Source organism: Neodiprion pinetum, chromosome 6 (assembly GCF_021155775.2).
Source record: "Neodiprion pinetum isolate iyNeoPine1 chromosome 6, iyNeoPine1.2, whole genome shotgun sequence".
NCBI classification, from domain to species: domain Eukaryota; kingdom Metazoa; phylum Arthropoda; class Insecta; order Hymenoptera; family Diprionidae; genus Neodiprion; species Neodiprion pinetum.
Window position 1 is genome coordinate 7711456 of NC_060237.1, and position 17486 is coordinate 7728941.

General features: G+C 39.1%; 2 protein-coding genes across 3 annotated transcripts in view; one reads left to right on the plus strand and one right to left on the minus strand.

Annotated features, from left to right (window-relative positions):
- Nucleotides 1-10186, plus strand: part of LOC124221792 (heat shock protein beta-1) — a 22960-nt gene extending 12774 nt beyond the window's left edge. For both annotated transcript variants that reach the window (XM_046632111.2, XM_046632112.2), the window contains 2 exons: nt 498-687; nt 9250-10186. In XM_046632111.2, the coding sequence (XP_046488067.1) occupies nt 498-687; nt 9250-9441 (382 nt within the window). In that variant the 3' untranslated portion in view covers nt 9442-10186. The remainder of the gene's footprint in view (nt 1-497; nt 688-9249) is intronic.
- Nucleotides 9670-15299, minus strand: LOC124221787 (nischarin). Its single transcript, XM_046632103.2, has 2 exons — nt 14139-15299; nt 9670-13977 (listed from the first exon to the last, which is right to left on the minus strand). Exons 1-2 carry the CDS (start codon nt 14577-14579, stop codon nt 13012-13014), a joined length of 1407 nt encoding a protein of 468 aa, XP_046488059.1. The 5' UTR covers nt 14580-15299; the 3' UTR covers nt 9670-13011.
- Nucleotides 15300-17486: the final 2187 nt, after the last annotated feature.

The following is a 17486-nucleotide window of genomic DNA, read 5'->3' on the forward strand; positions in this document are numbered from 1 at the left end:
CTTCTTCTGTGTCGCTGATTGTGTAATAAACGTGTATAACTTGGATCGTTCGTACTATGAATCACAAATCGTTTCTTTGTACCGATCACATAACCCGAAAAGTTGAAACAAAACTCCGATTTTATTCGTATGTAGAATTTTTCTGCTACACAACTGTAAAAAAAAAACAAAAAAAAACGAGATTTTGAACTTTAGAGCGCAACTTTTTTTCTTACACGCAATATAGTTTAATTACTTGTATATACAACACCGCATTATACATAGATTATTTAGTATAGAGCGCTGTTCGCGATTTTAGAATCGCCGAAAGATCTCCCAGAATTTTGCGATTTTCGCCAATACTTATGTCACGTACAGATAATGTAGAGGTATACTTGTGTAATATTCTTCGGTGTGTAGGAGTAAAAAAAAAAAAGAAGAAAAAAATAAAAATAAAAAAAGAAAGAAATCCCCGCGACTCCGGCAGTATATAACTATGAGAAATTCTCTCGTTTCAGCAAAACGACGCAAGAACAATCACAGAACAGCTCGCTGACACCGCATCACGACTCTAACACATGGCTGGACGGTCTCGACAGTCCCCTGATCCAGGACGAAGGTGGCAACAAATCGCTGAAGCTCCGTTTCGACGTATCGAAATACACGCCAGAGGAAATCGTCGTTAAAACCGTCGACAACAAACTGCTGGTAAGACGTTAGTTACATAGGTATATTAAAAATCAGTCGACGAGTATCAATTTTTATTAATTTTTTTAACTTTTCGTTAATTCGATGCACCGTTTTCTCACTCCGTATTATACGCAAGCTTTGAATCTCTCTTCGTGCTGAAAATTTCCAACGCAACGCGATGACGTTGCGGCTTTGCCAAAGGTGTTTATAACCGCGCGTCTCTGACGTAACTTCCGTCGCTGCCACGCGATTTTGCCCGGTTAACGACGAGCCCACACTAAAATAACTCGCGAATAATACATCCCGCTGATCCCGGCTGGCCTGTCTATGATGTCGACGGTTTTGTTACGTTTTAAACGTTGTGAAATTCACGAAATTAACGACAGAAGCAATTTCGATAATACACGGTATAATTAATTATCACTCTGGGTTATGGCCCAATTTTTATTAACATAATTTTCCCTGACGAGGGGAGATCAGCGAGTAAAAAATTAAAGGAATTGTTTTTGTTTTTTTTTCGGCGGGGGATAATTACTCGTCGCTACTACGATCGGAAAAGTTTGAAAATGCGAGTTTTAGGTCTGCGACGTGTCGATGCGCGTGAAAATCTTCGGGGCATGAAGGAAAAGCCGCGTCTCTCTCAAAGGATACGATCTTTCCTTTCATCTAATTCCCTGCAACCGCGTAGTGTATAAGACGTCTTAAAAGACGTCGACGTGAGGAGAAAAGCAGAGCGGGGGACTCCGAAATAACTCGTTCCAAAAATATATCGTAACGACGGGCCTCGTCGCACTGCCATCATTCCGTCCCGGAATATAATCTTCGAATTCTACAATCGGGCCGGGCCGAGTGATGAGGAAAATCCCGCTGCTGCGGGTGAATTAGACGAAAAAAAAAAACAAAAATGACAAGTAAAGAATAAAAAGGAGTATCTTTCATCTTTAGCGAGAATTTCACATCGCTTCCGGTTTAATTAAATCACGATAACCGTTAGAGAGTCTTGCCGCGTTCTCTGCGTAACGTAATTTGCCTTTCTTCTTTTTTTTTTTTTTGTTAATCTTTTGTTATCTTTGAAATCCCGTTGTGCAATCGGCGAGTTGCGAGGGAGGTCAGCTCACAAAATTTGTTTAATGGATGAATTCTGCGTGTATACGAGCTTACGAGGTTGTTGCCACCGTACCGGTAGAGAGGAAGGAGAAAAAAGGCAGAAGTCACGTTTACAATTTTACCTACACTATTGCAGAGTCGGATGTGCCTTGCATGTAATTCTGCGCGTTGCGCTCGCGCCTAGGTACAATACATATATATATATATATATATATATATATATATTATAAAGGTGTGTCGAAGAAATTGTTTTGTCGCACGAATATATTTCGCGTATAGAATATGTAATGTTGAACTATCGGACAATGCGTGAAACGAAATGCTGTCTATGAGAGTCCTAACGAGGTGACATTTTTTTTTTTTTCATTGCTTTTTCAATCTATCTCGATATCGGTTTCAAACAGACTTTTTTTTTTTACCTCGGAAAGTTGTATGAGATTGGTTGGATGGGGGGAAAGTTTACCTAGGATATGGACTAATTTTTCAACTTCGAGGAATTTCAGAGATACACAAACCCTCGTAGTATAATCATTTGTTTGCAACGTTCTCGTGGTTTTTACATATATTTCCTTCTATTACTCTTTTATATTTCATTCTAGATTTCGACGTGTCACATTTTATTTTTTTTTTTTCCATCAGCCTAATCCTTAATCTTCGTGTCCCAAATAAATATGGTGGAAAATGAACAGTTTTATTGTATGAGGTTAGAAATTTGATTCTAGTTCTAGGGGGCTTGTAGAAAAAGTAAAAGAAAATTGAGACCAGACTTTTCTATCCTGTTGTTATAATTGGAGTATTATATATATAGCTAAATTAGCGGAAATTGTTGAAATTTTACCGAGTAAATACGGTATTAATTGTTCAGTTGTCACGCGTTGGTGTATTAAAGTACACAAAAGATTGTAGATATCGTGGTGAAGGTTGACCGAATTAGGGTCAGGTACAACTGGTCCGTTGTCCTCGTATAAAAGGGCCAGAAAATATATTCAGTCCTTAAGCACGCGAGCAATTTCGTTTTACAACCGAATTCTCGCCTTTACGTCGCGTAATACAATTAAGGCCATTTCGCCACGGATACCGAGTCTTTTACATTCCTCGCAAAAATTTCTCCTAATTCGATTTATTTGTTTGTTGAATTTTTTTTTAAACAGTCCTAAATTCAACGACGCGCATCGGAGTCGATTATGAAAGACTGGCTTGATTTCAAATTTACATCGAGGTTTACGGTTTATAAACACAACGATCTTTCATCCTTGATTCATTTCCACTATTTTTAACTCGATTTTAACTTAATCTCAAAATTTCGATGATTCGAAGGTCGATGTAGAAAAAAAATTCGCGTTCGTTGTACCGATAATTAGAATAATGAGTAAATAGCTGGATACGAGATGGAGTAATAAATTAAAAAATTCTTTCAAAAGACTGTACAACGTGATGTAAAAATTATTTTTATCATCCGAATCTCGGAAGGGTAAGTGAACCGAACATTTGCACATAGATAAAAAGTAACCTCGGAACTGTATCAGCATACGCGAATATGTACGTATACATAATCGAAATCACTGGTAAAACTCTCTCGACGGAACAAGCGGGTGAAATATCTTGAATATCGTTTGAAAGAGTAAGGCTTTATATTTAGCGAATGACTCATCGCACGAGAAACGGACGTACGGACCTGCGGAGTTACGCCGCGTCTACGTTACACGTACATATTTCAAGCCAACGCGAATTCAACGTCACGCAGTGCCATGCGAACAAATTTTCGCGCTTTGCACGTTTGGACATTGTATATTTATATGTATGGTCGAGTATGATTTCTTTTCAATTTTTTGCGAATTTCCGACAATCTTTTTTCAATGGATTTTATAACAGTTACACGATCGTTGAGAAATTGGATTTTTTTGCAGAATAAAAACAGGAAGCAAAGAGAATTCAGAAAATCCTGTCAGCTGCCGGATACGGAATTTTATTAAAATTTCATAAACAGTTGCAGTCAATTATGAAAAATTATTGAAATGCCGACGAATTAGCATGAGTTTATAAAAATTGTCGGTAGCGAGGGATAAATTATACTTGAATGAGTAATACAGCAATTTATCAATAATTTTCGGCGAGTGTTAATTCCCCGCCGACTCGGCAACCCGTTTTAATTTGAAATTTACATGCCGGTTTCGATATCCACGGATTCCTTATACGGGCTTCTGCACAGAAATGCATCGAATTACCGACACGCGAGGAAACGAGACGACGCGACGTTCTTCGTCGAGTAGGACGCGTGGGTGTAGAATGACGAAGTGACGAGTTCCGAGGTGCTTTGCCTTTTATAGAAAGACCGAGAGGTCGATATTGTACGCTTTACCCACCCACCCACCTGCCCACTTACTATCACGCCAACTAGGCTATGTTCTCTGTATATAATAACTGCAGAGTTTGCAAGCTTTGCTCCTTCCTACTTTTTCAGGGTGCGGCCCACGGATTTTTTTACGCTCCGCAATGCACGCCTTCGCCAATTCTCTCCTCTCCTCTCCTCTCCTCTCCTCTCCTCTCCTGTCGTATCAGGTTCCTCTGTTAACCGACAAACTTGCCCGTTATACGTAATATTACAGTCTCCACCACCTCGCTAATGCAAATTCCTTTACGCTTGATCGGGTCGACGTTATTTTTATTCGGATCACTTTTTCAACCGCGATATTTCGAAAGGTAAAATCTAAGACTGGACTGTGACAAGAGGAATAGAAAAACACTTGATCTATTTCGGTTTTTATGCAGGTTATCGTTATTCCGACGCAGGGAATCAAATATTTCTCGGTATAAATAGATATGCAGGTATCAAACTTTGGTATTATTGATCGAATAATGTAGAAACTTCTCCAAAAATCGATGTAGAAAAAAAAAATGCATATTTTATACCTTGCTGAAAAGTTGTAGACATCTTTATTACACCATAAAGCTCGATGACGAACGAATAAAAACGAGGCGTAGGTATTTAACATCGGGAGTCCTGAAACTGTGTATGTCAATCGTTTTTGTCCCACTTTATTTTTGTCATTTGTTAAAGGTGACCGAAAATAACGATCCCCATTCAGCCATGAGTCGGTGAATCATCCTGTGATATAAATCTTTCGACCGTAATAAATTGATTATTAAGTAGCGTTCGCGGTTTCAGATACTTGTCGATAGTTCTAATTCGACGAATTCGCGATGGAACAACTCGATTCCACTTGTAAAATTTTGCGACCGTCTTAATTTGCATCGTATAAAATCAATCAATGATTTCGGATATCCATTTCGATCGGCAAAATCTCTCATTGGCATCCAAAATTTTTACACAACAAATATATGTAATCTAAAGGCGACAGAGAAACTAGAAGATGAAAAAGAAGAAGAAGAAGAAGAAGCAAGTAGAACTCTCCTGTTATACAGTTGTGTAATTCACCGTTGCCAAGCTGACGGCAATACAGAATTTCCAGAAATAATACGCGAACTAGTTGCTGCTCCGCGTTTATATCGCTAACGTGTTTTTCTTCTTCTTCTTCTTCTCCTTCTTCTTTACTATCGTTTCGATTCGTGCGAGATGCTCAATTGTACGTAGATATGTATGAAAATGATATTCGTCGGGTCCATTACGAAATCCCATGAAAATTTCACCCGTCAGATTGTGTAATGTATAATTTTGCAATTTAGATGCAAAATTGAACGGAATATTGAATTTATTGTCACCACAGACGAGGGCGAGGAATGAGCTTTTTTAACCGGTGATCGAATACGCGGTAAATTTATTTTTCCTTCTTCCTCTCTTTTCTGTATTAGAAAAGAGAAACAGCGGGATTACCTCGAACATGCATAACCTGACGCAATGTACGTAGAAATAGATAAAACAAGCAAACAGAAGCACAGCATCCATTTCTTTGGACATTGTCCAAAAATCCACTTCCCTTCGTCGTCTATAACCTTTTAATACCAGTTTCTCAGCTCCCTAGACTCTAGGCAGAAGATACAACCTGCATGTTACCAATGTACGTGTCAAGTTTCAATCGTGAGAAATTTTCGTTTTACTTTGAAATTTTGCCGCGTTTTTTTTTCTTTCTTTTTTTCTTTTTTGCGCACTCGTTGAACAGTTTCGATTGACGGTGAAAATCACAGAGAATTAGTCGCCGCGTTATCTGGATAAATAATTATAAAATGAAAAACAATCGTTCCGAAAAGTTGTAACAATTTCAAACTGTGTTATATTGATCATTTTTCAGACAGCGACGAAAATGAGACAAAAAGCACTGAAATCTGATCTAAAATTCCAGAGTCTATAATTAGTCGATTTGAACGTGTTCTAATCATGAAACCTTTCGTCAAATTGTCGACATCTTAGCTTCTGTTACACGAATCTGCTTGGATTTATTCCTGTTAACGTCATTGGCGAAAATGTCAGTGCTGGACATATATTTTAAACTTAAAACATTCATCATTAAGGGACATTGGTCGAACCGATTTATGCGTAATACACCGATACAGTATTAGTTTAAGAGAGTGTCAAACGCTCGTCGAAACGTGGTTAACAACGTTAACTCATTAGTGGCAAGGATTGACCAACCAGATAATTAGCACGTGTGGAACAGCGTCACATAAGTTGAGCTGGCCCGAATCGACTATATACACGCACATATGTACACACGAGACTCGTTAAAGCTGACAGACGCTTGTCATTTACATCATACCTACACGGACGCTTTGCGCTAACCGAGGCTAAAACGTCATACGGTTAAACAACGCCATCGCGTGTCCATCGTCCGTTAAATAATAATATCTGCTAGAGAATCTTCAACCTGTTCACATGTTACGTACGTCATTTTTTTCTCGCACGATTAGCCACGGAATTTCGAGGCGGGGTTGAAATTCCGAATTTTTTTATGGCGAAGTTTGAAGCAAAGAAACCAAACTTTTACGAAACATGAAAATTTCGGATAGAACGAAACCCGACGTTCAAAGTTCCGAAAGGATAAAATTCTGAGGGGGCATAACTGAAAAGTCAGAGCTCCGAAAGTGCAAATATAAGAAACTTTAAATATCTGAAAATTGAAATTCCAAATCATCCAAGATTTTCAATTCTGTGAATATTTGTCTTGGTGAAATTTCACCACTTTGGTCTTTCTTTGTTTTGGGTTTTCGATATTTTTACGTTCGGAATCCTGGTCATTTTGGTTTTAGGTTTTTCTGTTGGATAAACTATGCTGTCCGATTGTATTTTAACTTTCGGAGTTTTACTCTACCGAAACTTGAATTTTCGGAATCTTGCATTTCGGAATTTTGAACCACCGGGTTTCCTCAGCTTCTGCTGTTTATAAAACGCACAATTTATTACACCGCTACTAATCAGACAATTGAACTAATTTCAAACACTGGTATTTCAAACTACCGATTAATTATTACAATATCCCAGGTGGCATTTAAATTTATTATTCAGCAGAAACAATCGTGTAATACCTTCAATTCGGAGATTGTTTTTCGAAACTGGGGTAGTAGATACGACGGTGGGACGTTCAATGTAAGAGAGTCCATTCTGGTGGCGTGTATCGATCTTCCAGGACGTCTCTCGTGCATATAGGTATACAGAGGTCCTTATACCTCTATATAGAGCAGGAGCTCTGGCGTCAGCCTCGTTGACGCCGACGTTGTTTGTCCGGCTGCCCTCGTCTTCGCGAAAAACTACCCTTGATGATAAATCGATGCTGTTCCAGTTTCTCGCGATTTTCCGTACAACCGAGTAAAATAAGCTACCGGTTGGATAATGTTCTGTGCACCTATGCATCGTTGTAGGACACACGCTTAACGTGTCTTTTTTGGGATTCGCAAATTGATTTTCGATATCGTTGTAAGGCCTTCCGTTTTGCTCCGTTACTTCTCACGCCACTTGTCAAGCGTTTAATCAAGTCCCGGGACAAGTTAACGTCACGTCACGTTTGCCGACGTCGACATTGCAGCTCGCGTGCATCGCGTGCGCAGTTTCGAGCGTGAGCATCGAGACGTGATCCAGAAATCCTTATTCATGCCCGATTTAAAGTTTAGAGATTACGAGCTAATCGCTCGATCATTTTTTTCCTCGACTCTCGAATCAGTCTTGAAGCGAAGTTACACTTGTTTGAATTCGAACACTTCTGCTTCTAAAAAGTACCGTTAAAGACTTTCGGATATTCTCTTATACGATCCATGTACAGGCGACTGAAACTAGATGAATTAGTCACAGGAGAATGTCAAACGCCAGACTCTAGTCATTGTCGTTATGTCCTAGGGTCAAGCGATGACGAATTTCAACTCGAGCCCCGAGCGACACGGAGGATCAGGTTCTCTTAAACGTCGTTACCATCGGCATTGCCGTTTATTTGCACAGGTGTACCACAGACGTGTGAAGATTTTTAGTAATTCTCGGCACGAAAACTTACATTACAGATATTGTGTAATTGTAATTACAATTATATTCAAGGCCGTTTTCTTTATCTCTGTGCGCATTGTACGTGTTGTACGAAAATAATGGAGAATAGTAACGAGAGCAATTCATCTCTTGTATTCGGATTTTTGATATCGTTGTTCATCGATTGACAGATAAATCAAACGCCTGCAGCCGCGATTAATGCTGCTTCGTTATCATTGATTCGTACGATTTTTCGAGCGTTGCTACAAAATTGAATATCGACAGCAACCGCGGTTCTGTTGCTGCTGATGCAGCAGGACAACGGGATAGTATGTATTTATAGAAATTCCGTCATTCGGTGTGCGTTATAGCCTGAGGGGCGTTTGGTTAGACGGTGAGAACTGCGCGGCGCAACGCTCGCACACTTATAAGCCGTATAAGCGTATACCTATGCGTAGGCAAATACAGAAGGAGATACGTATTTCTTTTTATCTCTTTTTCTCGAGCATATATTTTAACAGGCGTCTTCTTTTCCAACTTCATACGTAAACTCAGCTTATATGCTTGTATTTGTAAGCGTTGTTATACGCATAGACATCGTGTGGGTGAAGAGGTATGTGTACATATATAACAAGCACAAAACCCACAAGATTGTATTATATTATAGTTTATACGCTTCGATGACGTTCTGCACGATACGGCCTGAGTGTAGACGCATCTGAAAGAGGCAGACGCTTACACGTTGTTAATTAACGATGTGTACGAAGTACAGTCGAAGCAGAAAAGTGTCAGCGCAATTCTTATACTTGAACATTAATATTTAAATTAAAAATCCGAATATTTGTCATTTTCCAACGGTTTGAGTCGAGCAACGTTATTCTTCATATTCTTCAAACTCTGGTCTTACAATTCCCAATTTTTCACCCAACTGGTATGCCTGTTCGATTTGCTATATCGTACAGTAGAAATACATTCAGCTCATAATTTGTTCCTGTATAAATATATAATCGTGAAGTATGTGACGATGCAGAAATGATGTTAAAACGATGGTTATTATTCGATTGTTTCAGGTTCACGCTAAACACGAGGAAAAATCCGAGAGCAAATCTGTCTACAGGGAATACAACCGGGAGTTCTTGCTGCCCAAAGGCACCAATCCGGAAAGCATCAAGTCATCGCTGAGCAAAGATGGTGTTCTAACAGTCGAAGCACCTCTGCCCTTAGGATCAGGAGAAACACTCATCCCGATTGCGCATAAATAAATATCCATATATTTATTTACGTATATTATTTTATTTAACGATTATATAAATCCACTTCCTCCTCTTCCTCCTCTTCCTCCTCCTCCCTCTCCTCTTCATTATCCTATCCTGACACGCTGCGTCGCAGTAGCGTTCCTGTCAACCTTTCCTGATATATGCCTATAAATTTCCTTTTTCACCCCACCTGCTGACTACCGGCGATATTATAGAACTTTTTTTCACACTTAGTATAATGTCAATCCGGTGTAACGATTAAAATTTATTTCGGCGTATTCGATATTTATTTACATAACGTTTCGGTTTGTTGCACGGTGAAATATTGATACATTGCAATATCGTGCTTCAAAGAAAGAAGATGAAAAAGGCAAAAGAAAAACGTAGGTTTCGGAAAGACGAAAAATTGAATTAAATTTTTCGCACAAAAAGAAGAAGAGGGAAAATTAAACAGAAAGCCGAATGACTCAAAAAAGTATTTATTGTTTCAAGTTTTCATAGATCGTTAAAAATTGAATATTTGTTTAAATAAAAGAATAAAAATAAAAATAAAAAGATATTACTTTTTTTTCCCCCCTTTATTTGTAATATTATATATGTACATGTTTGGAAGTGAATCGCATAAATGTTATCGAAATTTTTTCCTCCCGCAGGGGTGAATTTAAACTCGTTGATAATTTTCGACAAGACTATATACACAAGATTAACTGCAAACAAGAGAATAAAAAAATTTGGATATAATTGAATGAAATCGTTGCGTTATTATTGACCCTGTGCTTGAAATGGTAGAAATAAATAAAAAATAATAACAATAATAGTAATAATTTGATATTAAGCGTCACGCTATGTGCAATTAAATATTACAGGATTGCTTTTGAATATCTGTTCAACTGTATTATACTCCTATGCATATGTGTAATAGAAACGAAGTATAGCTAATTGTCGATGAGCAGAGCCAGAGGGAATCGCAAATATTTAGTTTCAAGTATAGTACGTGGTACATTCTCGATGCACAATCGCGTCTCATAAAAAAACAAGATTCGGAATATCGTCGGGTTTTTCGGTATGGATAATTTGCGATACATATAACATTATAGATGAGAAATTGTCTGCATACACTCACAGGACGACAACTGAACGGCTATACTCGAAAAGAAAGTTCCGACGCATAATTAATTATCTGTTTGATTAATTATCGTGACCAGAGGAAACTATAATAACAACTGCAGTATAACGATTGGCAATCCTCTTTATATACGTGTTGACGAGTTGAAAGAATTTTATTTACGAAAGTGTAATTTATATATTCACACACAACCACACACGTGTTATATAGTGTAGGTGTAACTCAAAAGACTAATAAACGAGAAAAATGTAAGAAAGAAAAAACAACAGTGCCTAGTAAATGTATATCTATATGTAAACAGATTATACGATTACATCATTATTAATATTATTTATGAATATTTTAATACTTTCGAAATGGCATATATATATATATATATTATACGAAGAATAAAATTAAAGTTCGAACGAAACAACTGTAAATCTTATTTTTTTTCTAGTCGTGTACACGTATATTAACATCAGTTATTACCTAGTTTTACGATTAATCGTTATCTGTTTCTGCTTCGGCGAACTATGCAAGAGAAGAAAGAAGTTATTTGTGGAATGTCATGTTACCGATTAGAGTTTTCGGTCGTATCGCCGATTAGTGCTTCTACCGAACATCGTTATATGCGTATAATACATGTCTATGTATATGCATGCTTCTTCCATTTGTTTCCACAAAATACGCTAAACGCTGTACAATTACGATATTAATTACTGATTGTCAATTGGTGTTTAAGATAAAACGACGGTGATCGATAATTTATTATGTTTTTTTGTTTTCTGTCCTTATTTTCAAGGCGAAGAATAAAATCGTCACGGCATATTCAGAATTTAATTTTCATCGGTCATAGTACTTACATTTATATACGCCACAATAGCATCATGAAATATCGGTGTAACGTGCGCGATATTGTTGTTATACCAATATTCTATTCGCGTGTTGATCCCTACGATAAAAGTCAGGCCGTTTTATATCACAGATTTTCACTTTATTGACAAAATAGTGATTCGTTTTATGTACAGAATAATAGTGACGCATGTATAGATTCAGATTATTTATACATATATATAATATATATATAGGTACACATATATTAATAAAAATATTCATGTACAGTAATTCATCTTACACTATATCTCATTTCGACTATCTTCCTCTTTAGAATTTCAATTTTAAAATAATATATTATATTCGATTCGTCTTTAGTCTCCGTTCTTGTTTTTCCATTGTGTGATTACAACGACTTCAGACGTCATTAATATCAAATTTGTGGTAAATATACATATTGGAGATTAATTCTAGTCTTAGTATTGAGTATCAAAAGAATAATGGAGAATAGTGTTATGGGGGTTTACCGTGAATTGTTTCGAATGCCTGCTACAAACCTACCCTGGCTAACTATACCCGACTGCGTGTAAATATCGTATACGTGACTATATATGGATATTGTACGTGAGTAATATAATTCAGTCTACACAGCCGAAGCTTTGTAGTCGTAAAAACGATATCCATTTAATTCTTTATTTTCAATGGTTTTCTTTTTCCGTTTCATTCTTATTATCTACTGAGTTTTGGTATAGCATACTGAATAGATATCACCGAATTGAATTGAAAGAAAAATTAAATAAATCAATAAAATAGAATAACTTCATTGCAAACTATCGATCTAATTAAAATTGACTGCAAGGTCAGAAAAATAACATTGTACCCATACTGATGGATTATTGTATCAGATTTTACATTACTAAGTTATGACCTGCTTGTTGTAAGTAGGTGGCGTAAAGAAACAAAACTTTTCAATGCACATCTCTCACTATGTACATACATGCGAAAATTGATCTTGTTCAATATTCAATGTAATAAACAATTATTAATATTTACTTTAGATGGGATGCGGTGAGTGAGAGATAAGAAAATCCTCTCTAAACACAGAATGAAAATACCCTACTGAATACTAAGTGGACTGAGCCTCGCAAAGAACTTTATCTATCATTTTATAAGTTCTGCAATGTTTATCAGAAGTCTGATACACTTCGCAAACTTGGTTCCTAACCTTTGGTAACGAGTAGTTTAAAAATCAGCTGCGACTAGACTAACCTGACAGTTATGCAGAATACTAATGCAGGATTCTGGGGAAAGTTTCCTGTCGTTGAATACAACCCTAACGTTGGTACGAATTAGAAAATGGGTCATGAAAAGGTACAAACCTGGACAAAGTGCCTTTGATCATGTCGAAATTGGTAAAAATGCTAATTGCTCATCGTTATTAAAAATACTTAAAAATCTAATTTTCGACCAATCTACCAACTACAACATACGAAAGTCGTCTCTTTGCACTGAATATTGTCTAATTTTGAGTGACGAAGCATTTCTCTCTTTTCTTTAGCTTTTTTCCTTCTTTTTCGACACTTTTATAACAAGTGCGTGTTGCATGTGCACTTAACTTCGAAGTAACGCTTAATCTAACTGCTCGGAACTTGCGCTGAGAACAAAGCTTCGTCATTGGCATTAAAGACAACAGGTTTACCTTCTCGCGCTATTCTGAGCGCTTGTAAAATAGAAACAGTGTCCAATTCCTTTTGGTTTGGTCTTTCATTATCCAAGCAAATTTCAGCTGCTCTTTTGCCAAACGGCTGTAATACTTTGACTCTGTAATCAACAATAGTCGAAACCGGATTCCCTGTAAGCATCAAATTCTCCAAACAGGGCAAACACCCGACGTATTTTATCTCCTCAATGTCCTCGATGTGGTTGCAACTAATGTCCAATCCCTCTAATGAATACAATTTTGCGAAGGCGGACAAGGAGCTCAATTTGTTCTGCGAAAGGTCAATATAAACAATGTTCCCCAACTTGGTATGCAGATTGTCAGGTAACGACGTGAAATTGTTGGATGCTAAGTGAAGCTCAGACAATCTTGGAAGCAGGGTAACATTCGATATTTCGGACAACGCATTGTTGTTTAAAGTCAGAGATTCGATGTGGGGCAGAAGTCTGATCGCTTCGTCGATAGTCTCGATTCTATTTCTGCTTAAATCCAACTGCGTGACTTTTAACCAAAGGTGAGAATCGTTCGCATTAGCAATGTGCCTGTGAACCTCTTCGCACATCGCAAGTTCGACGATGTTCTTCAACGAGGTATTGTGGACCTTTAAAACCTTCACAGTGTCTCGTAGATTTCCCATGTTGTAAATCCTGTTCACAGAATACCCATCGATCGTGAGATTCTCGACGCTCCTAAACGTAGAAAATTCCACTGGAAGAGTACACGGCACAATGTTGCTTGTACCGTAAGGAGCGCTGCTCCCTTCAACCACGAGGCTTCTTAAGTGCGAATTGAAGTCCAAGACATGGCTAAAGTCGAACTTTCGATCGACAACTTCGAGGGGAGAACGAGGCTGCTTCAGTCTTTTGCTGATGGCGTAGAGCTGCAATAAAAAATGCGGAATCAGAATGAAGGGAGGTGAGTTCCATTAAATGAATAACAATGCTCTCATAATTAAGCTGATTGTGCACAAATTCTAATAATTTCAAGATTGCTCCATATTTTGGCTCGCGAGTAGCAGAATCAAGAGAGAAATTACAATACCTGGACTAGATCAAAGGTGTGAAACTGTGAATTTTCAAGGATGGTAACACCTTCGTTGAAGAATCGAAGTGCCATGTTCTGCAGTAGAAAAAATATGTCGTAAACGTGAAATTCAAGGAACAAAGCGAGCTCCCTCGGCATAGCTTTTTTCAGGTAGGTGTAGACCGAGTTGAGATAGGTCTCGAGGGCGATTCTCCGCTTCTCTATAAACCCTTCGCTCTTGTTGCCGATCAACTTTTTCGGGGGCAGAATATCCTTCTCGACGCAGTGCTCGGCCACGAGGGTCTCGTGGAGTTCGGCGAAATCGTTGTATCTGTGCCTCAGAGTCCATTTGATCGACGACACCATAACTTCAATCTCGTAGTAGGTCACGTTCTCGATCGTCTCCGAGGACGGTATTTTTATGCGAACATTGTCCTGATTGAGCAGTACACATGCCATTTTCGATCACAGCCGCGTTCCGATTTCTCGGGTAACAGAAGAAACCTCGTCAACGAGTTTGTAAGTCACGCGAAGGTTAGGCGTGCCTGTTAAACAAAGTGACACAAATAATCCCTCCGAGCTTGTTGGAAGAACGGTGAGCGTAGAGAAGGGAATGAAGCCAGTTTCTATCGCACGACGACGAGCAGCAACAGTAGCAATATCTTTTTCGCGAACAAACAAAACCTCGTTGCACTGTGCATTTTCTTCTCTTTTTTTTTTATCTACCGCGAAGTAGAAGCGTCATCGCTTTTTATTACTCGAATCGCACATCTTCACGCTTGAGAAAATCAGTCAACTGTTGCAATTTTAAACTGTTATCTACAAACGTCAGACATCTCGTTCCGTGCTTTGTCAAAATTGACAGCTCCCAACGAACGGCACAAGACGTCGCCTGGTATATCTTTTTCCCCCTCGTTTTTATATCTCAAGCGAGACGAAGTTAGTCAAGAAACCGCAGAGCAAACAGGATAACGATACTGAACGAAAACTGTTTTATTCTTCGACGCTAGATAACGCCACCGTCTGTTTTCACTTCGCTTTTACATTTTGACGTGCAGGTGGCACTAGTTGCGAGATGTTCGCGAATTTTCGGCATCCTGTTCCGCTTCGAACTTCACGTCGCGCGGCACTTGTTGCGTTGGTTTTCAGTGCTGATAAACGCTGAAGAAGGTGCTAAAACTCTTTACGATCAATGAGGGATTAGCTGTGAATGGAAAACTTCCTTCATAGCCTGTGATGAAATTACAGAACATCCACGTCTCCTTGCCACACGGAATCGACAAGTTCAGAGTACAAATTGGTAAGAATTTCTAAATACATTAGGAATCTGGATGTCGCATCAAAGTCGTGCTCCTCGAAGCGAGTATATTACTAGATCAATCGGACACGATGGCTAATTCGAGTATCGTTGTTCGTGCGATGATTTAATAAATTAGTCCTCATGACTCATATTCCATGCGGGGAAAAATTACGATGCAATGTTAACAAACCGATATCGGTATGCAAAAGCGTTACGAACAACTGAAAATCGTCGCTGTGACGTAGGGAATCGAACGCCTGAACGTAGCTGAATAAGATACGAGTCGGTAAGCGTTCATTTGTTTCCCAGCGAAAAATCGAAGGAGGCGACGCCTGCCATTACATACTCGGCGTAAGAATCAGTAAATAAGTTGAGAAATAGTGTAATAACGACAGCTGCGCGGCGTGATCGTAAACGAAGCCCTTCGACAACCGTCCTGTGACGCACGCTGCAGTGTAATATTGTCGGATATGGATTAGGAGCCCGGCTTACAGGCGAGTCCTCTGTTCATTCCGTGATCCCTCGCCCTCCTCGCCTCTTCTTTCCCCGCCAACCTGTTGCTGGATGCTGGGGCAGGAACTGGAGGCATGATGGCGGGCGATCTACCTGCCGAGCCGCTGACCACCGCCGCTTCTCTTCTCTTCTCTCTCCCCCCTCCGACGAACCTGTTGCCTATTCTCGCATCCAGTATCGCCGCGGCAGCAGCAGCCATGCTACACCGATAGCTGCAGGTGTTTTTCGAGGATAATTTATCCCGTGCAAGGTTGACCGCGCCGAGTAGTTTATCTCAGTTTTCCGGTCTCAAACGCCGTTTCGGCGTCTTCGGCTTACGAGGAGCGGCGCGTCGGTTTTTCGTCGCTCTGCAACAACCACCGCCTAGGTTATCTCATTTATTCTCGTTATAAAGCGGAAGGAGTACGCGTATTCGACTGTTTTCACCTATCCCCCCTTATTTCTTTTCTTTCCACATCCTTTCTCGTTATCCTCTTTGTTCCCGTAAATCTATACGCGGTGTGTTACAGCCGTTGAACGTCTAGTGGTTTTGTTCAGTGTTTCATAGTTCGTCTTACGTATCATACCAGAAGAAACTCGACGATAATCGTCCTGGATACGCCGATGTATATGGTTATTTATATTCAACGTGTGATGATGATGTTTGTGATTCGATTACGGTGATGATGTGGTTCAATGTTTGTTTATATTGAGAGTGATTCGAACAGTGTGCCGGGCGTGTCGTGTTGACCAAACTCCTCTCACTTGGCTATCTTCGTTAGTAAGACGCCGCTTCGCTTCTATCTATTTATGGTGAGTTAGAACATACCTACTACATTTCACTGGCTGGTGTACGTTTTTCGTTGTTATTCTTGACTTCCGGTTTCTAATGACATACAATTACTGCCTCGAAATCCGGTTTTTGTTCCCCTTACACGTACCTGTACCTACTGCAACACTTGGTTTCTTTTTCGAATCGACGTAAAAATTGAGCTTTTATCAATGATCCGACGAGAGAAGGAGATAAAAAACGAATGCGAGGTTTTTTTTCTTCAACCTGTAGAGTCGATTCGTCCAAAATTTGAAGCAGTAAGAGTTCGATTGCTGTACAAAACAAAAGGCTGTACTACTTTATCGCATGATGGATAATATTGTACCGCGTGTCTTTGGGTATATTTAAATATGTTCGATGATAGGGTTTCGTTGGGTTCGAGTTGTCGGAGAGGTTGAAAAAGTCCGGCAACGCAAAGCGACAAAGCTTATAAACTCCCGGCGACGGCGAGGCTCGTCGACTGACGTTGACTGACTCATTCTCATTCTCATTCGCTTTCTCATTCTTATTCTCTTTCTCGTTCTCCGATCAGCAACACACATGGCGAGTACGTGGGCGTTATCCTTCTCGCCTCTCGTTCGCCCGCATTCCCCCGCGTACTTGTTAAAAATAAACATAGTAAAGAGGTTTATACTCAGTCCGATAATCGAGGCTTCGAAACGTCACGCGGGAAGAAAATCTACTCTCGAGTTTTAAAAGAATTGGGAATTTTTCGGGAAGAAAGAATATACTGAATGAAATA

Bases quoted from the DNA above. Each gene is read 5' to 3' on its own strand.
- LOC124221787 (XM_046632103.2), bottom strand. From the start codon at position 14,579: ATGGCATGTGTACTGCTCAATCAGGACAATGTTCGCATAAAAATACCG. The intron at 13,978-14,138 runs GTATTGTAATTT...TTTTTATTGCAG, and splicing joins ACACCTTTGATCTAGTCCAG to CTCTACGCCATCAGCAAAAG.